The sequence below is a fragment of the Colobus angolensis genome, unplaced genomic scaffold, assembly GCF_000951035.1.
Source record: "Colobus angolensis palliatus isolate OR3802 unplaced genomic scaffold, Cang.pa_1.0 Scaffold72, whole genome shotgun sequence".
Lineage (NCBI taxonomy): Eukaryota > Metazoa > Chordata > Mammalia > Primates > Cercopithecidae > Colobus > Colobus angolensis.
In genome coordinates, this window is record NW_012120932.1 from 5,326,767 (window position 1) to 5,350,124 (window position 23,358).

The 23,358-nt window shown below is 43.0% G+C and overlaps 1 protein-coding gene across 1 annotated transcript in view; it reads left to right on the top strand.

The window, feature by feature from the left end:
• Positions 1-23,358, top strand: part of ZNF367 (zinc finger protein 367) — a 32,214-nt gene that overhangs the window by 4,216 nt on the left and 4,640 nt on the right. The window contains exons 3-5 of the mRNA XM_011927540.1: positions 15,068-15,218; positions 18,417-18,536; positions 21,110-21,248. Coding sequence (XP_011782930.1) covers positions 15,068-15,218; positions 18,417-18,536; positions 21,110-21,248 — 410 coding nt within the window. The remainder of the gene's footprint in view (positions 1-15,067; positions 15,219-18,416; positions 18,537-21,109; positions 21,249-23,358) is intronic.

Below are 23,358 nucleotides of genomic sequence, written 5' to 3' on the forward strand. Positions count from 1 at the left end.
ATGGATGGATATCCTAGATATTTTTGTGTTAGCGATTTATAAGTTTTAGTCTTAAAGAAACGCTTTATTAGATTATGTAGTTGAACAATATAAAGGCATACATTCATAAATTCTTGTGTAAGATTTTGCCTTTATGGTTTTATTCTTACAGATTAATCTAGTTCTGGATCACCCAAGAAGATTAATGTTATATAGATGAAATCTGTAGGTATGTTGTTTTTGGCCTAAAACAGACTTATCCTTACCCAGACATTTTATAAAAGTTGCTAACAGTGGCCGGGCACGGAGGCTCACGCCTGTAATCCCAGCACTTTGGGAGGCCAAGGCTGGCGGGTCACGAGGTCAAGAAAGCGAGACCATCCTGGCCAACATGGTGAAACCCTGTCTCTACTAAAAATACAAAAATTAGCTGGGTGTGGTGGCACATGCCTGTAGTCCCAGCTACTCGGGAGACTGAGGCAGGAGAATCGCTTCAACCCTGGAGGCGGAGGTTGCAGTGAGCTATCGTGCCACTGCACTCCAGCCCGGCTACAGTGAGACTCCGTCTCAAAAAAAAAAAAATGGCTGACAAGATGCATGGGTTTGAATTGCATTTCCATGCTGTACACCTCTTTTCCGAGGTAAAGTATACCAACAGTTGTAAACAACGTGTAAAAGTGAAAAGGCTGTTTTATATTTCTGCTTTTTTCCTTTCTCATGTCGTTTTTCCTGTTGTAACTTTCATAAATTATTTGGTAAACTGATTTGAATATGTCTTTCTATTGATGAAGCAATCCACATGCAGCTCAAAAAATTCATTTATTTAGCATTCCCACCATAAGAGAGAAGGGTCTGGAATATACCTTTATTTAAGAAAGTTGCTAGAGTAAGCTTTGTGGGGGCAAGAAAGAAAAAGAAAAAAATAAGGAAGTTGCCTAGTTTGATTTGTGGTCAATACACTGAACTACAAAGATAGGGAGTCCCAGCCTGTTTCACTGCTTTGCTTCTTTAAAGTACTTGTAGTTCTTTATCTCCATGTGCATCATCGGTGAATTGTGCTGAGTCTGCTCATTTTGGGGGAAGACAGGAGACAAGCTTGTAATGTAGCCAGTGGCAATAACATGCTCCCAATATGCCACATAGAGGCACTAACAGCTGTGGGTTTGAGAACAACATTTGCGTTCATTTACTGTCTATTCGTTGCCACTGCTCCCAGGGGAGGTGTTAGCGTCTGAGTCCTGAACACCCCGTGCCAGCTTTCTCTTGCTCTTTTGTTTGTTCCTGCCCAACACTGTCTTCCTCGCCTGTGGGAACACCTACCAGCTTATTTTGGCTGCTCATCACACAATTGCTTAGCACTGTTGGCATATAATTATATATTGTCTTCTTCTGGATTGTAGAATTCTGAGAGGGAAGAAAGCAGGCCTTCGGCCACAGGTTGTTACAAGGCTCCCCACCTTGTCACTGTGCCCTCTACTCAGACTGCATTTGAAGTTACTTCTTCACTGGGGCTGGTGGGGTCTGGCTTCTCAGATACACCCTGCAGGAGCTACTGGCTGCCTATCCTGCTTCCCTTTTCTGTGTCACCTGAATACTTCAAAACCTAGACTACATACTGTTTCGAATAGCTGATTTTTAAATACTTTATACATAATATATAAATTCATACTATTTATGAATAGTTGTAATGTTTGAGCACTGTGTTAAACCTAACATCATGTTAACATAGTAGGCACTATTTATTGCCTGGCACAGAGTAAGCATTTCATAATGTTAGCAGCAAACTGCTGGCCTCTGTGTTGAGCATTTTGAATTCTTTAATTCATTTTATCCTGTTTACCTGATGAGAAATGAGAAATAAGAGTCCCCAGGACAAAGTCTAGTTAAGATCATATGGTAAGGTGGCAGAACTGATTGGAACCTTCCAGAGTCCCTGTTCTTAGTACCTATACTACACTGCTCCTGGGACTATCACATGTAAGTGGACTTCAGGGGTTTATTTTTGTTTTTTAAATATTAAGCTGATATAAGTAGACATAAGAAATGCATACTATTGGCCGGGCATGCTGGCTCATGCCTGTAATCTCAGCACTTTGAGAGGCCAAGGTGGATGGATCGCTTGAGGCCAGGAGTTTGAGACCAGCCTGGCCAACGTGGTGAAACCCTGTCTCTACTAAAAATACAAAAAAATTAGCCGGGCATGGTGGTGCACGCCTATAGTCCCGGCTACTCAGGAGGCTGAGGCATGAGAATCACATGAACCCAGGAGGTGGAAGTTGCAATGAGCTGAGATTGTGCCACTGCACTCCAGCCTGGGCAACTAAGCGAGATTCTGTCTCCAAAAAGAAAGAAAAAAAGAAAAGAAATACATACTGTGTGTAGCTTATCTATATCTCAATTGAGATGCTTTATAAGAGTGCACTCAATTCAATAAACTGGAATTAAAACTTGAGACGTTGTGAAGATAGGTCACGATGGGAAGTAGGGTTAGGAAGCATGTATGCAAGTCATGGGAAGTTTGTATCTAAATCTGAATGTGAAAAGGTTCACACACCTCCCTCTGAGACCTATTTTTGTTTTCCTTCTAGGTTGTGCTTGTGCTCTTTATTTGAATTCTGCTTACAAAAATGTGTCAAGGACTTTTAGCTTTTTCAGTTATCACATGACTAAGCACTTTCAAAATCACTAATCTACCTTCTAGAGGTATGGAGATTGTTTATAAAATTATATTTACTAAGGTGTGCAAAAGTTTTTGGCAATTTAATAATTTTGCGAATTGTCAACAGTCTTGACAAGATCTATTCTTAGCCTACAGGTGCACTTGGCTGCTGAGTGTAATCCTCTAATTGTCCGAAGATGCCTAGAAACAAGGTTTTCTCATTGATAAGGCCAAAAGGAAGAGGGTCCTCTTTAAGTAACATTGCTTATTTTACCATATATTGTTAAAAGATGGTCTTTATTCATTTATTTAGGGCATTATATGATTATTTGTTTCGTCTTTTTTGAGCTAAAAGAATGCACTTACATTAATTAGCTGGGCATGGTGGCGCATGCCTGTAGTCCCAGCTACTTGGGAGGCTGAGGCAGGAGAATGGCGGGAACCCGGGAGGCGGAGCTTGCAGTGAGCCGAGATCGCGCCACTGCACTCTAGCCTGGGCGACAGAGCAAGATTCCGTCTCAAAAAACAAAACCAAAACAAAAAACCTAAAAGAATGACTTAGTGAACCCTTCCCTGTATGTGGCCAGTATGTTGTATTATGCTGTATATTTCAGCACTCACTCCATTTTTCTCATTTGGAAAATATAAACGTGTTGCTGGTGGCAGAAACAGTCTCTTAGAGTTGCTGGGAGGCAGCCATATGGTTAACTTTTTGTTTTGTTTTGTTTTGAGATGGAGTCTTGATGTGTCACCCAGGCTGGAGTGCAGTGGTATAATCTTCGCTCACTGCAACCTCCGCCTCCTGGGTTCAAACGATTCTCAAGTCTCAGCCTTTTGAGTAACTAGGACTACAGGTGTGCATCACCATGCCCGGATACTTTTTTTTTTTTTTGAGACGGAGTCTCGCTCTGTCGCCCAGGCTGGAGTGCAGTGGCCAGATCTCAGCTCACTGCAAGCTCCGCCTCCTGGGTTTACGCCATTCTCCTGCCTCAGCCTCCCGAGTAGCTGGGACTACAGGCGCCGCCACCACGCTCGGCTAGTTTTTTGTATTTTTTAGTAGAGACGTGGTTTCACCGTGTTAGCCAGGATGGTCTCGATCTCCTGACCTCGTGATCCACCCGTCTTGGCCTCCCAGAGTGCTGGGATTACAGGCTTGAGCCACCGCGCCCGGCCTTGCCCGGATACTTCTTATATTTTTAGTAGAGATGGGGTTTCACCATGTTGGCCAGGCTGGTTTCGAACTCCTGACCTCAGGTGATCTGCCCGCTTCGGCCTCCCAAAGTACTGGGATTACAGGCATGAGCCACTGCGCCTGACCAGTTTTTGGATTTTTAGTAGAGACAGGGTTTCACCACGTTGGCCAGGATAGTGTCAAACTCCTGGCCTCAAGTGATCTGCCTGCCTCGGCTTCCCAAAGTGCTGGGATACAGGTGTGAGCTACCACGCCTGGCCCACATAGTTAACTTTTAATGTTTCCCCACTGTTAGACATGCTTATTAATAGTAATGGTTAGTCTTAAATTTTTGATGTTAACTAACCAGTTATTTCAAATTGCAAGAGTCAGCAGTATGTTCTTGCATATTTATTTGTTTACTTATTTTTTATGTTTTGGAGACAAAGTCTCACTCTGTCACCCAGGCTGAGTACAGTAGCACTGTTAGGGCTTACTGCAGCCTTGAACCTCCCACTTTCAAGTGATCCTCCCACCTCAGCCTCAAGCAATCCTCCCACCTCAGCCTCCTGAGTAGCTGGGACTTCAGGTGTGTAACACACCTGGCCTTTTTTTTTTTTTTTTGGTAGACGGGGGTCTTGCTATGTTGTCCAGGCTGATCTCAAACTCTTGGACTGAAGCAATCCTCCTGCCTCAAATTACCAAGCGTTGGGATTACAGGCATGAGCCACTGTGCCCAGCCTTTCTTACATATTTAAAAATACTAGGAAAGGGATCCTTTTATGGCAGAAGACTTGTATCACTACGTTTTTTTTTTTTTTTTTTTTTTGAGAGAAGGTCTCATTCTGTCGCCCAGGCTAGAGTACAGTGGCACAATCATGGCTCACTGCAGCCTTGGCCTACCAGGTTCAAGTCATCCTCCTGAGTATGGGACCACAGGTGTATGCCACCACACCTGGCAAGTTTTTTTTGTAGAGATGGAGTCACACTATGTTGTCCAGGCTGGTCTTGAATTCTGAGTTCAAGTGATCCTCTTGCCTTGGCCTCTTAAAAGTGTTGGGATTACAGGCGTGAGCCACTGTGGCCAGCCACTACGGTTTTTTTGTTTTGTTTTGTTTTAAGACAGAGACTTGCTCTGTCGCCCGGCTGAAGTACAGTGGCGCGATCTCGGCTCACTGCAACCTCTGTCTCCTGGGTTCAAGCAATTCTTCTGCCTCAGCCTCCCGAGTAGCTGGGACTACAGGTGTGTGCCACCACGCCCAGCTAAATTTTTTTGTATTCTTAGTAGATACGGGGTTTCACCATGTTGGCCAGGGTGGTCTCGATCTCTTGACCTTGTGATCCGCCTGCCTTGGCCTCCCTAAGTGTTGGGATTACAGGCATAAACCACCGTGCCTGGCCTGTGGGTGTTTTTTTGTTTTGTTTTGTTTTTGAGACGGAGTCTTGCTCTGTCGCCCAGGCTGGAGTGCAGTGGCGATCTTAAGTTCACTGCAAGCTCTGCCTCTTGGGTTCACGCCATTCTCCTGCCTCAGCCTCCGGAGTAGCTGGGACTACAGGTGCCTGCCGCCACGCCTGGCTAATTTTTTGTATTTTTTTAGTAGAGACGGGGTTTCACCGTGTTAGCCAGGATGGTCTCGATCTTCTGACTTCATGATCTGCCCAACTCAGCCTCCCAAAGTGCTGGGATTACAGGCGTGAGCCACTGCACCCGGCCAGGCCTATGGTTTTTAATTGACCTGGTTTCATGTTCTATTTCTTTCTTAACAGAATCAGTTGCTATTTTTATTGATCACAGATGCTACATTCTTTTATATTTATTTTGTACTTATTAAAACAATTATTCATGATATGACCATAACCAGCAATAATCCATGAAACTATTGTGGCTTAATAAATGATGGCAATAAACATTTCACTCCTGTGTAGCTCCTTCTGTCTGACTCTGGGTTAATAATTTTAGCAAGCAAGACGTGAGCTAAATGTGGCTACTGAGGATCACAGCCCAGGAGTGAAGATGAAAGAATTTGTTGATCACCAATAATGGCCACGAGTTGGTTTGTTAATTTGTACTTTAATGATAAGTCATGGTCCATTTAGGATCTTGCTAATTCCTGCTTCATTAATACATGGGAATTTCTTGAGGAATTAAGTAAGGTTGATGAGCTTTTTGTTTCATCAACAGATATTTGTTACTAACACACTAAGTCAGTTAGCTTAGGCTAAAAAGCAGGCTGCAGAATGCAACTTCAAGATGGCAATCTCCGCCTCAACATGGCTCATGTTATATGTCCTGGGAGGGTTGACCACCGGTGTGCTCCACATTCTCTTCATTCTAGGATCCTGAAGGAATCCCTCCAAGCTGGGACAGATGGGTCTCAAAGCAGAGAGAAAACAGAGATGGTAGAACCACATGTTGTATTAGTCCATTTTACATTGCTATAAAAGAATACCTGAAGCTGGGTGATTTTTGAGAAAAATAGGTTTATTTGGCTTATAGTTCTGCAGGCTGTACCAGAAGCTTGGCACCAGAATCTGCCTCTGGCGAGGGACCTCAGGGAGCTTCAAATCATGGCAGAAGGTGAAGGGGAGCAGGTTTCACATGGTGAGAGGGGGAACAAGAGGGAGGGGAGGAAGTGCCAGGCTCTTTTTAACAGTCAGATCTCATGGTAAGAATATGAGCGAGGACAGCATCTGGATGTTCATGAGGGATCTGTCCTTATGACCCACACACTTCCCACTAGGCTCCGCCTCCAATACCGGGAATCAAATTTCAATATGAGATTCGGAGGGAACAAACATCCAAACTACACACGCTATTTTCGCCTTTTATTGGCCAAAGCAAGTCATGGCTAAGTTGCACTCTGGACCCACAGTGAAAGGGGCAGGGAATGTTTTTGCAATAATATCTGCCACAGTGCCTTCTCACATTTTAAAAACTGTGGCCAAAACCCCATAATATTTACTACCTTAACCATTTTTAAGTATACAGTACAGTAGTGTTAACGATATGTAAATGGTTGTGCAACAAGTCCCTAGAATTTATTCATCTTAAACAAACTCTATACTCACTGAACTCGCCTTTCCCCTCTCTCCCTAGTCCCTGGCAACCACCACTCTTCTATGAGTTTGATGACCTCAGATATCTCATATAGGTGAAATTATGCAGTATTTGCCTTTTTGTCACTGGCTTGTTTTACTTAGCATAATTTCCTAAAAGTTCATCCATGTTATGGCATATGGCAGGATTTCCATCTTTCTGAAAGCTGAGTAATACTCCATTGTTAACTAACACACTGAGTCAGTTAGCTTAGGCTAAACTGTATATAGCACTATTTATCCATTCATCAGTAGGTGGACATTTGGGTTACTGTTGATTGTGAATAATGCTGCAATGAACACAGATGTCCAAATATCTCTTTGAGATCCTGTTTTCATTTCTTTTGGATATGTAGCATTCCCACATTCTGTTTTTTTAAAAATTAATTAATTATTTATTTAATAATAGAGATGGGGTCTTGCTGTGTTGCCCAGGTTAGTCTCTAACTTCCGGCCTCAAGTGACCCTGTCACCTCAGACTCCCAGAGTGCTGGGATTACAGATGTGAGCCACTGTGCCTGACCCCCACACTCTTAATCATTAAAAAAGTTAACTGTAATGGCTAATGAGAATTTATACTACCAACATGAAACATATTTCTTCAGTTATTAATAATTTTTAGGTGTTCCTGCTTAGTATACTGCCTGTATGACTAAAGGAAAAATAGGTAAAGACTTCATTAAATCTTTTGAAAACTTTCTGTAGACTTTTAGAATAAAAGTAGTAAGTCTACAACTAATTTGAATATTCATGGTATAAGACTGAAATCAGGTCATTAAGTTGTGCTGAATACAGATTTTAATATCTAAGGATTTTCTTAAAACATGATTTATCCTAGAAGATAACTCATCCATGTAGGGATTGAACTTTTCTTTCAATGTGAAAATTTGATTGAAGGGAATTTTGCTGTAGCTTATTACTATCCTTCAAGGTTTCAGGCTGATGTTTAAGCTTTTGGAAGGCTTTGAGTTTTGATATTGAAAGCCCTAAAAGCATCTTCATTTTAGATGTAGTTGTATATGATCTTTTTATGATTTCTTTTCATGTAACTTGTATGTGTGAAAGTTCACTTAACTGGGAAACAAAGTTTCTTTCAAGTAAATGTTTATTTTATATTAGTTTTAGCTGTATAGAAAAGCTGTGAAGATAGCACGGAGAGTTCCCATAAACCGCATACCCAGCTTTCCCATTAACATCTTACACTAGTGTGGTACCTTTGTTAAAAATTAATGAACCAATATTGATGCGCGAGTATTAGCTGAAGCCCATAGCATATTCAGATTTCCTTAGGTTTTTAATCAATGTGAAATTACATAACATTAATCATTTTAAAGTGTACAATCTAGTGACATTTAGTGCATTCACAGTGTTGTACAAGTTCCAAAACATTTTTATCACCTCTAAAGAAAACTTGATCTATGCAGACCTTGGAAACCAACAACCTACTTTCTGTCTCTGTGGATTTAACCTATTCTGGATATTTCATTAAATGAAATCATATAATATGTTGTCTTTTGTGTTTGGCTTCTTTTTTTAGCATACTGTTTTTTAGGTTCATCCACTTTGTAGCACACATTCTTTTCATGGCTGAATAATTTCATTATATGTATATACATATTCCATTGTGTATGTGTGTGTATATATATATGATATCGATACAAAACTATCAAACTTTTCCACAGTGGCTGAGCCATTTTACATTCTCATCAGCAGTATGTGATGGTTCCAATTTCTCTACATGTTTTAGAAAAAACTATTTCCTACTTATTTTCCTTTTTCCTCTCAGTATAGTATAACCTAGTTGGTGCGAAGTAGTATCTCATTGTGATTTCAATTAGCATTTTCCTAAATGATGAATAATTTTGAGGTTTTGTTTTTTTTTTTTTGAGACAGTTTTTGGTCAGTTGTCCAGGCTGGAGTGCAGTGGCGTGATCTCAGCTCACTGCAACCTCCGGGGTTCAAGCGATTCTCCCTCCTCAGCTTCCTGAGTAGCTGGGATTACAGGCACTCACCATCATGCCCAACTAATTTTTGTATTTTTAATAGAGATGGGGTTTCACCCATGTTGGCAGGCTGGTCTTGAACTCCTGACCTCAGGTGATCCACCCACCTTGGCCTCCCAACTTGCCGGGATTACAGGTGTGAGCCACTGCGCCTGGCTGATTTTGAGCATCTTTTTATGTATTTGCTGGCCATATAACTGCATTTGTTGGCCATATAACTGCTTTGGAGAAATGTCTCTTCAAGTCATTTGCCTATTTTTTAATTGAGTTTTTTGTGTTTTTTGTTGTTGTTGAGTTCTAAGAGGTCTTTTTATATCCTTGATACTAGGCCCTTATCAGATGTATGGTTTGCAGATAAATATCTCCCATTCTGTATGTTGGCCTTTCATTTTCTTCATAATGTCATTTGATGTACAAAAGTTTTACATTTTGATTCAGTCCAATTTATTTTATTGCTTAGCTCTTGGTGCCATATCTAAGAATCCATTAAAAAATATAAAGTCATGAAGACTCATCCCTATGTTTTCTTTTAAGAACATTACAATCTTTTTTGGTTTTGTTTTTGTTTTTTTTGAGACAGGGTCTCACTCTGTTGCCCAGGCTGGAATGCAGTGGCGTGATCTTGGCTCACTGTAACCTCTGCCTCCTGAGTAGCTGGGACTCCAGGCACGCGCCACCCTGCTCGGCTGACTTTCTGTGTTTTTGGTAGAGATGAGATTTCACCATGTTGCCCAGGCTGGTCTCAAACTTTGGGGCTGAAACAATCCACCCGCCTCGGCCTCCCAAAGTGCTGGGATTACAGGCGTGGGCTCCCGTGTCCAGCTAAGAGCTCTCGAGTTCCAGTTCTTCCGTTTAGCTCTGGGGTACATTTTGGGTTAGTTTTTGTATATAGTGTAAGGTAAGGGTCTAACTTTATCCTTTTGTATATGGAAATCCAGTCACCCCAGGGCCATTTGGTAAAGAGGCTGTCCTTTCTCTGTGAACGTTCTTGGGTCCTTTGTTGAAAATCAGTTGGCCTTTCATGCATAGGCTGGTTTCTGTACTCCAAATTTTACTTCATTGGTCTATATGTCTTTCCTTATGCCATTACCACACTGTCTTAATTGCCAGTGCTTAGTATGTTTTGAAATTGGGAAGTATGAGTCCTCCTGTTTTGTTCTCTTTTTCAAGATTGTTTTAGCTATTGGAGCCTCTTATTAAAATTCCATATGAACTTGAGGATAGCCTTTTCCATTTCTGCAAACAAAACAAAACAAAACAAAAAAACCCTGGAATTTTAATAGAGATTGAATTGTGGCTATAAGATTGCTTTGGATAGCATTGCCATCTTATCAATTTGAAGTCATCTAATTCCTGAATTGTATCCTAGTAAGTTTGGTATGTTGTGTTTTTGGTATTATTTGTGTCAAGGTATTTTCTTTTTTCCCTTGTGATTTCTTCTTTGACCCATTGGCTATTTAAGAGTGTGTTGGGCTGGGCGTGGGGGCTCACGCCTGTAATCCTAACACTCTGGGAGGCCAAGGTGGGTGGATCCCGAGGTAAGGAGTTCGAGACTAGCCTGGCCAACATGGTGAAACCCTGTCTCTACTAAAAATACAAAAATTATCTGGGTGTGGTGGCGGCACCTGTAGTCCCAGCTGCTCAGGAGGCTGAGGCAGGAGAATCACTGGAACTCGGGAGGCGGAGCTTGCAATGAGCCGAGCTTGTGCCACTGCACTCCAGCCTGGGGACAGAGCGAGACTCCGTCTCAAAAAAAAAAAAAAGTGTGCTGTTTAATTTCTATATATTTGTTCCTGTTTTCCTTCTGTGAAGTTTCATTCCATGTGGTCAGAGAAGATACTTGGAATGCTTTCAGTCTTTTAAAATTTATTGAGACTTTTTTGTGGTCTAACATATGGTCTATGTTGGAGAATATCTTTGTGGATCTTCTGCCTAGTTGTCGTATTTATTATTGAAAGTAGGGTATTAACTGGGCACAGGGGCTCACGCCTGTAACCCCAGCAATCTGGGAGGCTGAGGCGGGCGGATCACTTGAGGCCAGGAGTTCAAGACCAGTCTGGCCAACATGGTGAAACCCTGTCTCTACTAAAAATACAAAACAAAAAACAAACAAACAAAAAATTTGCCATATGTGGTGGTGGGCACTTGTAATCCCAGCTACTTGGGAGGCTGAGGCAGGAGAGTCGCTTCAACCCGGGAGGTAGAGGTTGCAGTCAGCTGAGACTGCACCTCTGTACTCCAGCCTGGGCAACAAGAGTGAGACCCTGTCTCAAAATAAATAAATAAATAAATAAATGAAATAAAGGAAGTAGGGTATCTAAGACTCTAGCCGTTTTTGAACTATTTCTTCTTTTAATTCTGTCACCTTTTGCAGGGGGCTCTGTTCTTAGGTGTATATGTATTTCTATATGTTTTTCTGGCTGTTCACTGTTCTTTCTTCCTTTCTTCCTTTTTTTTTTTTTGGAGATGGAGTCTAGCTCTCTCACCAGGCTGGAGTGCAGTGGTGTGATCTTGGCTCACTGCAACCGCCGCCTCCTGGGTTCAAGCGATTCTCCTGCCTCAGCCTTCTGAGCAGCTGGGACTATAGGTGCGCGCCACCACCCCCAGCTAATTTTTGTATTTTTAGTAGAGTCGGGGTTTCACCATGTTGGCCAGGATGGTCTTGATCTCTTGACCGCGTGACCTGCACACCTCAGCCTCCCAAAGTGCTGGAATTACAGCATGAGCCACTGCGCCCATCCTTTTTTTTTTTTTTTTTTTTAAAGAGATAGGGTCTTGCTCTGTTGCCCAGGCTGGAGTGCAGTGGTGTGATCATAGCTCACTATATTCTTGACCTCCTGGGCTCAAGTGATCCTCCTGCCTCAGCCTCCTGAGTAGCTGGGACTATAGGCACACACCACTGCACCTTGCTAACTTTAATTTTTTTTTTTTTTTTTTGAGACTGCGTTTCACACTGTCTCCCAGGCTGGAGTGCAGGGCCGTGATCTTGGCTCACTGCAACCTCCACGTCCCAGGAACGATTCTCCTGCCTCAGCCTCCTGAGTAGCTGGGATTACAGGCATGCACCACCACACCTGGCTAATTTTTGTATTTTTAGTAGAGGCAGAGTTTCGCTATGTTAGTCAGGCTGGTCTCGAGCTCCTGACATCGTTATCTGCCCACCTTGGCCTCCCATTCAGTTGTTAATCTTATCAAGTACCCGTTTTACATGATGAACCACTTTCTTTTCCTTTTGAGACCCGGTCTTGTTTTGTCCCCAGACTGAAGTCCAGTGGCGTGATCATGGCTCACTGCAGCCTTGACTTCCCAGGCTAAGCTGATCCTCCTTCCTCAGCCTCCTGAGTAGCTGGGACCACAGGTGTGTACCACCACACTCGGATAATTTTTAAATTTTTTGTAGAGATAAGGTCTCCTTGTGTTTCCCAGGCTGGTCTCAAACTCCTAGATTCAAGTGATCCTCCTGCCTTGGCTTCCCAAAGTGTTGGGGTTGCAGGCTTGAGCCACGGTGCTTATCCACGTCACTGCTTTCTTGCTGCTTTAAGATTCTTTTTGTCATTTGACAGTTTGATTACAACATGTCTTGGTGTGGATCTCTTTATTTTTCTTGAAGCGTATTGAGCTTCTTGGATGTTTAGATTTGTGTCTTATCAAATTTGGGAAGTTTTCCATCATTATTTCTTCAAATATTCTTCCCTTTTCTCTCTTGCCTCTACGACTCCAGTTATATGTATGCTGGTGTGCTTGATGGTGTTCCATAGGCATCTTAGACTCTGTTGATTTCCCTTCATTCTTTTTTCTTTCTGTTCTTCAGACCAGATAAATTCAACTGACCTATCTTCAAGTTGGCTGATTGTTCTGTCAGTTCAAATCTGTCACTGAAATTCTCTAGTGAGGTTTTTTTTTTTGTTTTTTTTAGTTATTGTACCTTTCAGCTCCAGAATATCTATTTGATTCTTTTTTATAATTTCTGTCTCTTTGTTGGTTTTCTGTTTGTTGAGACATTGTTCTCCTGGCTTCTTATCATTTTTTTTCCTTTTTCTTTTTTCTTTTTTTTTTTTGAGACAGGGTCTCGCTCTATTGCCCAGGCTGGAGAGCAGTATTGTAATCATGGGTCTCACAGCCTTGACCTTGCAGGCTCAAGTAATTCTCCCACCTCAGCCTCCCAAGTAGCCTGGGGGAAGTGCCACCATGCCTGGCTAATTTATTTTTATTTCTTGTAGAGAGGGGGTCTTGCTGTGTTACCCAGGCTTGTTATTGTTTGTCCGTCGTTTCCGTTAACTCATTGAACATATTTAAGACAGTTGATTTAAAATCTTTGTCTAGTAAATCCAATCCAATGTCTATTCTTCTTCTCAGTCTCTTTGTTAATTTCTCCTGTGTATGTACCATACTGCTTTTATTTCTTTGCATGCTTTGTAACATTTTGTTGAAAACTGGATGTTTTGAATATTATAATGTGGTGACTCCGGAAATCAGACCCACCCTTCTGAGTTTTTGTTGTTTGCTGTGAGTTGTAGTTGTTTAGTGACTATTCTAAACTCTTTCTAAATTCTGTGTTCTTTGTTGTGTTTGTTCTCTAAGGTCTCTTTCTTAGCCTGTGTTCAGCTGATGCTTTTTTGTTTGTTTGTTTTTGTTTGTTTGCTTTTTGTTTTTTTGAGATGGAGTCTCGCTCTGTCATCTAGGCCGGGGTGCAGTGGCGTGATCTCAGCTCACTGCAACCTCCACCTCTCGGGTTCAAGCAATTCTTCTGCCTCAGCCTCCTGAGTAGCTGGGACTACAGGCGTGTGCCACCACACCCGGCTAATTTTTGTATTTTTAGTAGAGGCGGGGTTTCGCCATGTTAGCCAGGCTGCTCTTGAACTCTTGACCTCAGGTGATCCACTGGCCTCAGCCTCCCAAAGTGCTGGGATTGCAGGTGTAAGCCACCACGCCTGGTGCTTTGTTTTTTGTTTTTTAGAGATGGGGTCTCACTCTGTTGCTCAGGCTATAGTGCAGGGGTATCATAACTCACCATAGCCTTGAACTCCTTTGCTCAAGTGATCCTCCCACCTGAGTCACTGGGATTACAGGCTGAGCCACCACTAATATTTTGCCAGACTTTTTTGAATACCTAGAGCCTCCCTCCACCATCCCCCAGAAAAGAGTAGAAAGAAAGGAGGACAACCACCTTCTTCCAGTCTCTGCAGAGTGGCTGTGTTGGGGGACACTGTCATTGCTTAGCCCTGCTGTTTACAGCTCTACTCTAGCCTCATTTCCTGCTCGTGCTGAGCCTCAAGTTCAGCTAGAGGGTCTTTTCAGATCTTTTCTGAGCATGCTTCCTGCCCTGGGCATGTATGCGTGACTTGCTAAATTCCTAACCTTAGTATAAGTGGACATTGTTGAATGCCATAATTTCTAAAAGAAACTTCCTCCCAGCTTTTCCTCTCAGGCTGTTGGTGTGTCTGTTTGCCTCAGCTGAAATCTTTTGCTCAGGGTGGCTGCAGATTGTTCTTTGCCTTACAAGGTTTTTGACAATACCCTCTGAGGAGACACCTCTCTGCCCTGTTCCGAGTTAGGGAAAACAAAGACCAGCACCTTCCGTCAGTCCTTCCGGTAACCGCAAGCTCGAGACAGGCAAGCGCAATTCTGTCAGAATTTCTCCCTCTGGAAGCGGGGACCGAGGAAGTAGTTCCCAGACTGAGAACGCAGGCTGCTGTCTTCAAGACGGCCACTGGGGAAGGGAAAGAGAGCGGGCAGGTCAACATGCTGCAAAGCTTTTCCACGGTTGCAACTGGCTTTCTTATTGATTCAATCTGCTGAGTTGCTGTAAATGTATTTTCTGGTTTGTAACAAAGCCGATTCTGACAGTTTTTGCTTGATTTTTCAGTCATCTGTGAAGGGATGGGCCGTTGGAGTTACCTGCTTCACCATTTTTACTGATGTCCCTTAAGAAAGACTTTTGCTTTGTTTTTAGAGACAAAACGAAAATGTTTTGTGCTATGTTGCTTTGACCCCTGGCCTCAAGCAATCCTCCTACCTCAGCCTCCTAAATAGCTGGGACTAAGTGTGTGCTTCTGCGCCCAGCTCCCAAGAAAGATTTTTAAAAGTTATATTATGATATGTTGCTTTAATAAGTAGAGTTAACGAAATTGTATTAATGTTTATAAAAATTATCAACAGGATGGAATCCGACGTGGTAGGCCCAGAGCAGATACTGTCCGTGATTTAATAAACGAAGGAGAGCATTCATCCAGCAGAATCCGTTGTAACATCTGTAATAGGGTGTTTCCACGGGAGAAATCGCTCCAGGCTCACAAAAGGACTCATACAGGTACGTTGAGCAAATTTTATAGAGACTGCCAGAAGTAACACTTTTTTTTTTTTTTTTTTTGAGACAAGAGTCTCTCTCTGTCTCCCAGGCTGGAGTGCAGTGGCACCACCTTGGCTCACTGCAAGCTCCGCCTCCTGGGTTAAAGTGATTCTCCCGCCTCAGCCTCCTGAGTGAGTAGCTGGGATTACACGTACGCACCACCATGCCTGGCTAATTTTTGTATTTTTACTAGAGACAGGATTTCATCATGTTGGTCAAGCTGGTCTCGAACTCTTGACCTTGTGATCTGCCTGCCTCAGCCTCCCAAAATGCTGGGTGTGAGCCACTGCGCCCGGCCAGAAGTAACACTTAACTGAAAGCTCATTTGATACCGAGTAATAAATTACCTTTTTAGTTGCCTTATATTTTCTTATATTAACACTATTAGTTGTGAAGTTTTTAAAAAAGGCAGTATAGTCAGTTTCTTTTTGGTGGAGAATAGTGGTTTTATGAATACTGGTTACATGTGATTTCTAAAGTTACCATGGTAATTAACCTAGATGTCATAGTCATGTTATTGGCAAATTTAGTTTTACCCCCTACCTGCCTGAATTTTACTTGATATACTTTTATCTATATAATTGTTAAAATTCATTTGTATGCCAAAAACAGTAATTGTCAAGTTTTTAATATAATTTTTAGAGTCCTCAGTGTGCTCTCAGTACATTTGACCTAAGCATTAAATCTGTGGTGAACTATGGTAGGCACCTATCCCAAGATTATGGTATATCTGTATTTGCATATGGAAATTATATTTGCATTTTAAATATCATTTAGAGAGCCAGAAAAAAAGTATAGAGGGCCCTTGTTCTCGCTATAAAGTTGGCCCCAAAGGAAGGAACCTTATAGTTCATCTAATAGTTTGCAGGTGAGGAAACTGAGGTGCCAAAAATCCAACTACTGCTGGCTTACAATCAGTCTCATACCTTTAAGGCTAGAGTGACACCACCCTGTACAGCAGCTACTGTGGCCCCTGAGCACTTGAAATGTGGGTAGTCTAAATTGAGATGGGCAGTAAATATAACATATACTTAATATGAAAAAAAGAGTGAATAATTTTTACTGTTGATTATATATTGAAATGACACTTTTAGATAAATTGGATTAAATAAAATATATTATTAAAATTAATTTCACGGCCGGGTGGGTGGCTCATGCCTGTAATCCCAGCACTTTGGGAGGCCGAGGTGGGCAGATCACCTGAGGTCAGGAGTTCAAGACCAGCCTTGCCAACATGAAGAAACCTCATCTCTACTAAAAATACAAAATTAGCTGGGCGTGGTGGCAAATGCCTGTAATCCCAGCTACTCAGGAAGCTGAGGCAGGAGAATCGCTTGAACCAGGAGGCGGAGGTTGCAGTGAGCCGAGATCGTGCCATTGCACTCCAGCCTGGGTAACAAGAGCGAAACTCAATCTCAAAAAACAAAAAAAAAATTGATTTCACCTCTTTCTCTATACTTTTTCTAATGTACCCCCTAGAAGTGGTTCATACTGCCTTTCATTGGGCAGTACTGGTTTAGAACTTAAGCTCGTAACCCTCAGTCCCCTATTTTTTTCCACCATGTTTACGGTGCTCGCCTGTTTCTCACTTTTTTTAACTTGCGGTTTTTGAAAATATATATTTAAATGATATGATAGAAAAGAGGTTCTTATAAGTTAAATCCCTGGAAAGGGGTAATGTTTGAATTTTGAATCATTGTAAACTAAGGTGTCGAGAAGTTTTGACTTTAGATACCATTAGTAAAATGATTACTTAATGAAACATTCTAATTTTGAGAATTTTTATGTATTTTTTAATGTAAATATTCTAAAATATCCCCCAGATAACTGGTTTGCAGGCCGTAGAGTTGCCAGTGGGGGTAAGATTCAACACTATGTGGCCGAATGAAGGAAGGGCTGACTGCCGTCCTCACCACGACCTCACTGTGTCACCTGATACCCCAGGCATCAGCCTAGACATCTGCACATCAGGGAACTGAAAGGAGGATCCCTGAGGGGTAGTTGAGCCCTATTAGTATATTTTGTAGAAAGCTTTTCCGTTACTATTTTAAACAATCTCCCTGTATCTGTGTTTTATTTTAACTTGTATTCAAAACTATCACAACCACTTAATATGTCTTTAAATAATGAGAAATTTAGGGAGAACTTGTTACTGTTCTTTGAATTATATTGGAAAATGCAAACCAATGTATAATTGTTGATTAAATAATGTTTTTTTCAATAAATAATGTTTAATTATCACTGAACAAATTTTTCAGCACTTGAGCCTAGCCCTGTGTTGTGTATAGGAATTTAAGTGAAGTCTCAGGTACTAGGAGTCTTTGCAGGAGACTGCCATGACACAAGCAACACAGGACCCCAGGTTAATGAAGGTATACAAAGTTCAATTATTTGGAGGTAGATAGGAAGAATTCAGTGATTTGGGGATCTCTCAATCTCATTGAGAGCCTACAGGATTGGGAAGATTTGAATGGGCAGAGAAACTTGGATTTTCAAGGATGAGAACAAGATGAGGAACTGCCTCCTGGCTGGAATGATTCTCCAGGAGGGAAGTAAGGATCAACTCTGCCCCTTAACCCCAGTAGCTAATGACGTTGCTGAGATTGCCTAGAGTGCCGACCTTAGAGGACCATTTAAAAGTCAGCAGATAGTTTTTAGTTGTTCAAGGTGTGTAATAGGATTTGGGGGTGGTTCAGGGGCTACTTGGTATGACAAAAGCAGACTTCTATGCCAGCTACTCTGGGAGTGCTGTGCAGGCGGAGAAACGAGAGGCCGGCCAGGAGGCTGTCGGAGGGTTCATCCTAGCGGGAGGGCTGCCCGTCCGACCAGGGGAAGCTGAATGGGAAGGCAGGAGTGGGTGGAAGACATAGTGAAGAACCAGCAAGATCTAGTGATTTGGAGTATGAGGGAGAAAAAGTCTGGGATAAACTCAAGGTGATAACCTCAAGGCCTAAAGAATAGATTGTGTTCCCCAGCAGATAAGGCGCTTGATGCCACCCAAGTGCTGCCATTAGCATTTCTACCTGCAGCTCCGCAGGGACCGTGACATGTTTTATTGTGATTGGGAGTCATGACCTGTATAAAGGCTGATTCTCTCCCGTCCCCCTGCTCTTCTGACCTTATTATCTCCGACACCATATCTACCATCTGTCTCCTTAGGTGAGAGGCCCTATCTGTGTGACTATCCGGACTGTGGAAAAGCCTTTGTCCAAAGTGGGCAGCTGAAGACACACCAGCGCCTTCACACCGGGGAGAAGCCTTTCGTCTGCTCGGAAAACGGTGCGTGCTAGCGGCTAAGCTTACGGAGTCACTAGTTGTTGTGGCTTAACAGTTAAAATATCTTCTCCTTGAATTTTTTTGAGGGAAAAGATTTTTTAATATAAGTTTTATAAAACGTTATAAGCTTTCTTTGATAATTGTGATATATGCTGAATTTCTCAGAAATGACTGATTTTAAAAATGTGTTGGTTTTTTGTGGGTACATAGTGGGTGTACATATTTATGGGGTATATGAGATACTTGATACAGACACGCAGTGCTGAATCCTGACATGGTAAATGGGCTATCCACCCCCTCAAGCATGGGTCCTTTGTGTTACAAAGCATCCCGTTATACTCTTAAGTTATTTTAGAATGTACAGTTAAATTATTGACTATAGTCACCTTGTGCTATAAAATACTAGGTCTTAGCCATTCTTTCTATTTTTGGTACCTATTAACCATCTCTACCTTCCCTTCATCCCCCAGCTCCCCTTCCCAGCCTCTGGTAACCATTGTTCTGCTCTCTATCTCCATGAGTTCAATTGTTTTGATATTTAGATCCCACAAATAAGCGAGAACAAGTGATGTTTGTCTTTCTGTGCCTGGCTTAAGAAATGATTGATTTTAAAATACAGTAATCCTTTTTGATGAAACCTTAAAGGGCAATTAAACATACTATATCCAGTTGTAGGCAGTAGAAAAATCTGTAAATGTAAATACAGCCTTTGGAGCAACTTTTTAAACTTTTTAATTATTAAACTGAAGTAAGCATATTATCCTAAGTGATTTTCTTAATCTTCTATCAGTTTCTAAAGATGCACATTTGTATCCAGTTACAGTATATTTGAAGTTCAGTGCAGTCTGTCCTGTTGCTCTGTAATTTTCTTGATTATTACATGTGTTGCAAAGTTCTGCAAACTTTTCATCTAGCAAGTTTGCTTAAGCCGATACACAATGGTTTCCTCTATGTTGAATAATGAATATTTATTTATTTTTTGAGACGGAGTTTTGCTCTTGTTGCCCAGGCTGGAGTGCAATGGCGCCATCTCAGCTTACTGCAACCTCTGCCTCCCGGGTTCAAGCAATTCGCCTGCCTCAGCCTCCCGAGTAGCTGAGATTACAGGCATGTGCCACCATGCCCAGTTAATTTTGTAGTTTTAGTAGAGATAGGGTTTCTCCATGTTGGTCAGGCTGGTCTTAAATTCCTGACCACAGGTGATCTGCCTGCCTTGGCCTCCCAAAGTGCTGGGATTACAGGCATGAGCCACTGTGCCCGGCAATTATTTATTTATTTATTTATTTTTATTGTTTTGAGACGGAGGCTCACTTTTCACCCAGGCTGGAGTGCAGTGGCACGATCTCGGCTCACTGCAACCTCTGCTTCCCAAGTTCAAGCAATTCTCCTGCCTTAGCCTCTGGAGTAGCTGGGATTACAGGTGTGTGCCACTACGTCTGGCTAATTTTTGTATTTTTTTTTTTTGAGATGGAGTCTCGCACTGTCGCCCAGGCTGGAGTGCAGTGGCCGGATCTCAGCTCGCTGCAAGCTCCGCCTCCCGGGTTTACGCCATTCTCCTGCCTCAGCCTCCTGAGTAGCTGGGACTACAGGCCCCCGCCACCTCGCCCGGCTAGTTTTTTGTTATTTTTTTTTTTAGTAGAGACGGGGTTTCACTGTGTTAGCCAGGATGGTCTCGATCTCCTGACCTCGTGATCCGCCCGTCTCGGCCTCCCAAAGTGCTGGGATTACAGGCTTGAACCACCGCGCCCAGCCAATTTTTGTATTTTTAGTAGAGATGGGGGACCATGTTGGCCAGGCTGGTTTTGAACTGCTGACCTCAGGTGATCCACCCGCCTCAGCCTCCCAAAGTGCTGGGATTATAGGCATGAGCCACTGCACCTGGCCTGAATATTTGTTTTTTAAATGTTCTTGTTACCAACAAAGCTGACAGGAATGTTTTCACACTTGTAGCTTTGTTCATCTTTCGGGATGCTTCCTTATGATAGATTCCACAAATGAAATTCCTGGGTCCGAGGTTTTGAACTCCACCCCACTCCCGCGATGGAGTCTTGCTCTGTCACCCAGGCTGGAGTGCAGTGGTTGATCTCGGCTGACTGCAACCTCCACCTCCCAGGTTCAAGCCATTCTGCCTTAGCCTCCTGAGTAGCTGGGATTACAGGCAGAGGCCATCACGCCCGACTAATTTTTGTATTTTTGGTAGAGATGGCGTTTTGCCATGTTGGCCAGGCTGGTCTCTTAACTCCTGACCTCGTGATCCGCCTGCCTCAGCCTCCTGAAGTGCTGGGATTACAGGCTTGAGCTGCTATGCCCCGCCATTTTCAACATTTTGAACTCATGCTGATAAATCACTTTCCAATGGTGTTGGACACACATGGCCATGACCAAAATATGACTGTCTTCCCATCCCCGCTCTAGCACGAGACTGCGCTGGTTTGATTGTTTTCTCCTCCAAATTGTAAATCCTAAATTTCACTGTATTAATTTACTTTTCTGGATACCAGTGAAACTGAATGTTTTCCACATGTTTGTGTGCTGGATGTGCAGATCCTGACAGGTGTTAACCTTGTGTTTTGAAGGCTGCCTGAGCAGATTCACCCATGCAAACCGCCACTGTCCGAAGCACCCCTACGCCAGGCTGAAGAGAGAGGAGCCCACGGACACACTCAGCAAACATCAGGCTGCCGACAACAAGGCCGCGGCCGAGTGGCTGGCGAGGTCAGGAACGCTGCCTTTAGTCCGCCGTGAAGAAGCGCAGCGCGGGCTTGGGCCATGTTAGGGACTTGGACACTCCTCTCATTTTCAATAAGCTGCATTTATACACACTTTATAACATAATTAGAAATGACCCCTGATTTTCTATAACATTGTTATGAGTGGTATTAGGATCTTAGGATATGTGTGTGATAGAAAATTACAATATAATTGGAGTGCCCAGACCACAGTTTATTTTAAAAGGAAGAGTTTTCCCATTTTGAGGGAATGTTTTATATGTATTGTATTTCATTTGTCATGAATGCAACCCCTCTTCATTTTCTTTATGTTAGCGTTAGCTATGTGCCAATTAAAATAGGGATAGACTGCCAAGGCGGGTGGATCACCTGAGGTCAGGAGTTTGAGAACAGTCTGGCTAACTTAGTGAAACCCCATCTTTACTAAAAATACAAAAATTACCTGGGCAGTAGTGGTGCGCGCCTGTAATCCCAGCTACTCAGGAGACTGAAGCAGGAGAATCACTTGAGCCTGAGAGGCGGAGATTGCAGTGAGCCGAAATGGCCCCACTGCACTCCTGTACTCCAGCCTGGGTGACAGAGTGAGACCCTGTCTCAAAAAACAAAAAAAACGAAAACAAAAACAAAAAACCAGGAATAGATGTTAGTGGTTCTTCTTAGGTGAAGTTCCAAAAACACCAATTTAATTTTTTCCAGTGGCAACAAGGGGGCCAGTATAAAAGAATTTCTCTAAGGATATTTTGGTTGAAGGACCTGTCTGCTGTACACAAGCCAGCAGCAGCTGCTCAGGCCTCTTCCAAGCCTTCACTGGCTGCTTAGGGTAAAGTCCAGGATTCCTAGCTGTGCTGCCGCAGCCCTGCCTCCCTCTGATAAGGCAACTGTCCCCTGCCATGCTGGGCTGCGGGTTTCTCAACACAGGTGCCTTTGTGTCAGGGCCTGTGTGCACCCTGCTTCCTCTGCGTGGAGCACTCGCTCCCCACTTGGCTTAGCCTCTTGCTCACCTTCATCTCTTACTCAGGAAGGTCTCCCTGACCCGCTCAGCAACAAACGGGCTGAGACCCACTTAACAGATGCTTTCATTTTCCTTTTCAAAACATCCATCACATATTTATGTGTCTGTTATATACCTTCCCTGCCAGACGGAAAGCTTCCCGGGGCAGGGATATTTGTCTTGTTTATTATGGTAAGCCTAGGGCCTAGCATAGCTTCTGGGCCTTGATAAATATTTGAAGGAATAAACTCTGTTTTGTTTGGATAAAAATACATGAGAATTAGATAATGGAATCTGGAAATACTACTTGATTATTCAAGTCCAGGGAAATTTGTTAGCACTGTCATAGAAATTGTCTGTTTAGATGGGCTATTCTAGGGGCATCTTAAACTAAACATCTCCATCACTTCCTCCCCTCCTCTTTCTCCTGGTTGGCTCCTACTGCCCCATTATTTCTAATTGTGCACCCCAGCCAGAAGCTTACTGATCATCCTTGTCTTTTTTTTTTTTTTTTGAGACGGAGTCTTGCTGTGTCGCCCAGGCTGGAGTGCAGTGGCCGGATCTCAGCTCACTGCAAGCTCTGCCTCCCGGGTTTACGCTATTCTCCTGCCTCAGCCTCCGAGTAGCTGGGACTACAGGCACCCGCCACCTCGCCCGGCTAGTTTTTGTATTTTTTAGTAGAGATGGCGTTTCACCGTGTTAGCCAGGATGGTCTCGATCTCCTGACCTCGTGATCCGCCCGTCTCGGCCTCCCAAAGTGCTGGGATTACAGGCTTGAGCCACCGCGCCCGGCATTTTTTTTTTTTTTTCTGAGACAGAGTCTTTGTTGTCAAGGCTGAACTGTAGTAGCAGGATTGAGCCGCGACCTCCTAGGCTCAAGTGATCCCACTTCAGCCCCCTGAGTAGCTGGGACCACAGGTGTGTGCCACCACACCCAGCTAATTTTTAAGTTTTTTGTAGAGACGGGGTCTTGCCATGTTGCCCACGCTGGTCTCAAACTCCTGGCCTCAAGTGATTCAGCTGCCTTGGCCTCCCGAAGTGTTGGGGATTACAGGCGTGAGCCGCCGCACCTCGCCTCCTTGTCTTTCTCCTGTCTACTCAGTGA